The sequence below is a fragment of the Glycine soja genome, chromosome 2, assembly GCF_004193775.1.
Source record: "Glycine soja cultivar W05 chromosome 2, ASM419377v2, whole genome shotgun sequence".
Taxonomy (NCBI): Eukaryota; Viridiplantae; Streptophyta; class Magnoliopsida; order Fabales; family Fabaceae; genus Glycine; species Glycine soja.
Genome location: NC_041003.1, coordinates 30,697,080 through 30,702,661, shown reverse-complemented (window position 1 = coordinate 30,702,661; position 5,582 = coordinate 30,697,080). Strand labels below are relative to the sequence as shown.

At 39.1% G+C, this 5,582-nt stretch overlaps 1 protein-coding gene across 1 annotated transcript; it reads right to left on the bottom strand.

The window, feature by feature from the left end:
* Nucleotides 1-619: 619 nt before the first annotated feature.
* On the bottom strand, nucleotides 620-1,339 carry LOC114374920. Its single transcript, XM_028332648.1, has 2 exons — nucleotides 1,327-1,339; nucleotides 620-1,248 (listed from the first exon to the last, which is right to left on the bottom strand). The coding sequence occupies exons 1-2, from the start codon at nucleotides 1,337-1,339 to the stop codon at nucleotides 620-622; spliced, it is 642 nt and encodes a 213-aa protein (XP_028188449.1).
* Nucleotides 1,340-5,582: the final 4,243 nt, after the last annotated feature.

Genomic DNA, 5,582 nt, shown 5'->3' with positions numbered 1-5,582 from the left:
GGGACAAAGCTTTGATTTACATATTGAATTTCATCCAAATTTTTGACAAGTCATTGTTACTTCCATCAATATTGATATTGTATCATGCTTAATTATATGCATTTGCTTATTCTGATCATTGTGTGTTGTGTGATTATTTCTTCCATGCAGGTACATGATTCCTATTTGTTGTGAGAGTGAAATGATGGGTAGCAGCACCAACTGAGGTGAGTTTATATTTCCTTTTTTTTTGTCTTTATCTTTGTTAGTTTGTTATATATTTTTTATTTGATATGTTTGAGTTTTAAAAGTGTAAAAAATAGAAATAGAAAGGTCTGCTGATTGCTTAGGAATTCCTTGTTGTTTCATGGCATTCCTTTTGAACCTCAAAAGGTGTTGGATGATGCCTTAATTCTAGCTTGGTCCTGGCTAAAATGTGGAGAGAAAGGTTTCAATACATCATTTAACCATTGGTCTACCAATCTTTTTTTTTGCACAGCAAAAATCTAATATTATTAATAGTTGATCAGTACTAGGTGTACTGAAATATATCAAAATATACAAAGGCAGAAATCTGCCAGCCCCAACTACATAAGATATAACCACAATAGGTGGATACCCATACAACAAAAGAATACCCCTAGGACATTTCCTCCTTTAAGCAAGTAGACCATTGATTAAAATGTGTATGGAAATCTTTCTCCATGCAGTTGATCCAAGACCAAGTGTGAAACAAAGCTTCGTCCATGACTTTTTCGGTGCTGAAATTCTGGTTGTTAAACACCAAGGCATTTCTATGCTTCCAAATAGTCATGGATAAAGCTATCCAGAAAGCTTTCCGTTGGTTGTCTACATTGCTTTTTCCACTCCATTGAGAGAATTGCAGAAAATGGCATTTGGGTTTAATAGGGAAAGGACCCACCGTATTGGCCCATCTCAAACTCTCCCACCAAAGATGTCTAGTTTTCCTGCAAGAATACATAATATGGCCAGCAGTTTCCTCATCCTGATCACAAAGAGGACAGTTGTAAGAGGGCAGCTCCACATGTCTCCTCCTTAGATTATCCCTAGTAGGTAGTCTGTTCTTGAAGATTCTCCAAGAGAAAGCACTTGGTCTTGGGGGAATTTTCAGTCTCCAAATGATCTTGTAGTTGCTATCTTCAGAAATAGAATTGCCCTCAGCCTTGAGGAGATTGTAGGCTGACTTTGTGGAGTAATAACCAGCAGGATCAGCCCCCCAGTTGAGAAAACCCGACTTGAAGGTTGGATCTGAACACCCTCAATGTCAGCCATGAATGCTTCCATGGTATCAATTTCGTGGTCAAAGAAATGTCTCCTCCATTGTACCTTCCACTCCCATCTACTACCAATTAAGAGGCCTATTGAGTTGATAGTATGATTCTGCTGAGTGCTCACTTGATATAGGGTTGGGTACTTATCTTGGAGACTTAAATCATCCTCCCTCCACTTGTCTTTCCAGAACTTGATTCTGGTCCCATCACCTACCTTCCACTTCAAATTATTGAAGATGCAATTTCCATGATGCTATTGGAAAACATATCTTAAATCCTTCCACCAAGGAGAAGAGTCAGCTTTGTTTCTGCCATAGCACAATGCATTCCACCCTCCATATTTGGACATTAATATTCTGGCCCAAAACTGATCCTGGTTATTTGCCAAGTCCCAACCCCATTTACCAAGCAAGGCCTCATTAAACTTGGACAAGTCTTTAATCCCAAGCCCCCCTTTGTTCTTGGGAAGGCAGATAGTATCCCAATTTACCCAAGCAATCTTGGTCACCTCAGATCCTCCTCCCCAAAGAAAGTTTCTCTGAATTGAGACTAGCTTATGCACCACTTTTGTAGGAACTCTAAAGAAGGACAACAGATAGATGGGAAGCGCTGTTAATACAGAATTAATGAGTGTTATCCTTCCTCCCATGGACAGACTTTTCTGCTTCCATTTTCTGAATTGAGACTAGCTTATGCACCACTTTTCTGCCACACATTCCAACTTTTAGATGTTGTCCCCACTGGGATTCCAAGGTAGGAAAAAGGGATATCTAGCTGACCACAGTTGAGAAAAAGGGCTGCCTCCCTACACCAAACCTCTGATTTTCCCATGCACCCAAATTGGCTTTTGGCATAATTAATCTTGAGACCGGAAACCATCTCAAAGATTCTGAGGATAGATTTGAAGACTCTAATATTATCCATAGTTGCAGTTCCAAAAAACAGCGTATCATTTGCATATTGCAGAATATTAATCTCCTCCTTTTGTCTCCCCACTTGGTAACTGTGGAACAAATTTTTAGAGATTGTTGTCCTCATCAACCCGGTAAGTCCTTCAGCTACTATGTTAAAAAGAAAGGGGGCAAGGGGATTACCCTGCCTTAATCCTTTCTGTGGCACAAACTACGAAGTGGGGCTGCCATTAATCAAAATTGATATGGTTGCACTAGACAAACATCCATATATCCATTGTCTCCATTTTTCAGAAAAACCCATCCTCATCATCATGTAGTTTAAAAAGCCCCAAGAGACCGAATCATATGCTTTTTCAAAATCCACTTTGAAGATCATGCAAGGATTTTTTTTATACTTGGCTTCAGTAATAACCTCATTAGCAATCATCACCCCATGAAGAATATGCCTCCCTTTAAGAAAAGTTGTTTGCCTTTCATCTATTAGGTGAGGTAATGCACGAGCCAGCCTAGTAGCCAGGATTTTGGACACTATTTTATAGACACATCCTATAAGAGAGATGGGTCTATAATCATGAAGAGTCTGAGGGTTAGTGGTATTGGGTATGAGGGCTATGAAAGAGGCATTGCTTCCTTTAGGGAATCTGCCATTGATATAAAACTCATCCAAGAGCCTAGTAAAATCAGGTTTTAAAGTCTCCCAAAACTGCTTTATAAAATTGAAATTAAAGCCATCAGGACCAGGGCTTTTATCTCCTCGACAAGCCTACACTGTTGCTTTAATTTCCTCTTCAGAGAATCTAGCAGTAAGGCATTCCTTGTGATGGCCTTTGGTTAAATTTCTGATTATATGTATTGGGGTCCTTGTGTTGGGTTATTGTTGGGTTTGATTTGCTTTTTGGAAGGTGTCACTTTTGTGTCTTGTATCTTTTATTTTCAGTACCTTTGGTACTGTTCTGTTTAATATTAATATACATATTTTTGCCTTACAAAAAAAAAAGGATAATCCAGTTGTGTGCAATGCAGGATATTAGCTGCTTCCAGAGCCCAATTGACTCCACCACCTATAATCCCAAACTGACTTTTGGCAAAATAAATCTTTAGACCAGAAGCTAATTCAAATCCTCTTAGTAAAGCCTTTAGAAGTAGAACACATTTTAACATATCAAACTTTTTAAAAGTAGAACACATTCTCGAACTTAAATGAAATCAAAAGGTTAAAAAGGAAAGACCAATAGAAAACATAATATAAATGGAAGCATGAGCTATATAAGCAAGCTGAAAAAAAACCTGGACAAGGAAGCATTTCAAACTTTACAGTGACTGGGTAATTAGGTTAATGGGTGGACAGGCACGTTGCAGTTTTACTAATTCTGTTGCTATCCATGTGGTGGTATTAAGATGGGCACTGTTATTGTTTATAATTCTGTTGCAGTTTTATAATTTTCATGTAATCGACTGTTACCTCCTATAACAGGTCATCAGTGGTTCCTGACCTGTGCATCAAACTTTAACTACTTCACCATAGCCAGCACTATGCATTGAGAGGGGTCTTTTCCTTATTTTGTGGCCAAAGGTGCACATTGCTGAAAAAAGCTTTAAATACACTCTCAGTATAATGCCTTTTGAGAGTCAATGTATCACCATGAAGTGAGACTCATATTGTTGATAAAAGGCTTTAAATACACTGTGGCTAATTTTTGTATGGTTTTTTTAGGGTTATCATTTACTACTGCTAATTGGCGTTGCTGTGGAAGCGCTTTGATTATATCTTTGAAGCCTCAAAGTCAGGTATTTATATCTTTGATTCGAAAACTAATTTGAAATTGTTGTTGTATGCATTACTGGTATATTTGTAACTTATGATATGCCTGTCTACATGACCTTTCTTTCATTGGACTGATATGTTCATGCCTCTCTACATGGCCTTTCTTTCATTGGACTGATATCTTTGAAGTATTTACTGTGATTTAAACTCTCAGAACTTGTTCATTGTCAGTGTTGAATGTTTTTGTAATTTTATCTGCTGCACTTCTCTATATATATGTTGTGACTGCCACTTCCCTTCTCTCTCTCTCTTGTATTATCATTTTTTATCAGCAAAATTATAATTTGTATTAATAACTGTGAGTACCAGAGGTATTAAATATACAAGGTAGAAACCAGCAGACTAGCAGAACCATAGGTCCTACGAATCAGGTGCCAATCTAAATAGAATACAATAACCCTGCACTACTACCCTAATAAAAAAATGTTGTTGATAAATTACTAGACCAATAGTTGTAGGGCTGGGCAAAGCCTTTCTCCAGCTGTCTTCTCCGCAAATTCCCTTTAGTTGGGATTGTATCTTTGATCAATCGCCAAGCAAATGTTGTTGGTTTTAAAGGGATTTTGAGCTGCCATAGGTCCTCTAATTTTTCAGACCATCTATGAGCTATATAACGAAGCAACACTGAGACTATGAACTCTGCAGATTATCAACCCCTTCCATTTGCTGCAAGAGTTCCAATATGCTTCCAGCTTTTATCTTAGCTCTATCACTTCCATTTTCTGACAACTCCTGCAGTGCTGCTTCTGCACCATGTTCTTTCGCTAGTTTTAATTGCAGTGGATCTTTGGTGCATAGTGACCACAAGACAGCAGTAGCATTCTCTTGATTGCGTGGAGAGCCGGTTCGTATAACCTCAACAAGAATATGAATTGGCTTGGCCTAACCGATCGCTACCCTGCCTTCATGGTGGCTTGCAAGGATTGCCATAATAGCTAGTGCTTCATCTACCATTCCACCCCCAGCATCCTTCAAAAATTGTATCAGTGGGGCTACTATACCAGCTTTTACAGCTCTTGCTTTATTTCCCTGATAAATAGATAGGTTGAAGATAGTAGTAGCAACATCCTTCTTACCTGTAGGAGTACCTTCACAAAGTAACTTTATTAGAGCAGTAGCAGCATCCTCTGAAAGACTGCTGCCACCACATTTCTTTGTTCTACAGTTCCCTTGCCTCTTTGGTAGCTCAATACCATTGCTTTCACACCACAAAGCAATCAAACTCTTCAAAACATAGTTAGGGGTAAGGGCTGTATGCACAAGTGTTTGCTTTGTCTTGGGGCAGGTTCTTCAACACACACACAGACACACACACACAGAAAGACACACACACAAAAACACACACACACAGAAAGACACACACACAAAACACACACACACACACACACACACACACACACACACACACACACACACACACACACACACACACACCCACACACCCACACAGCCACACACACACACACAGAAACACACACCCACACAGCCACACACCCACACACACACAGCCACACACACACACACACACAAACACACACACATACACACACACACACACACACACACACACAC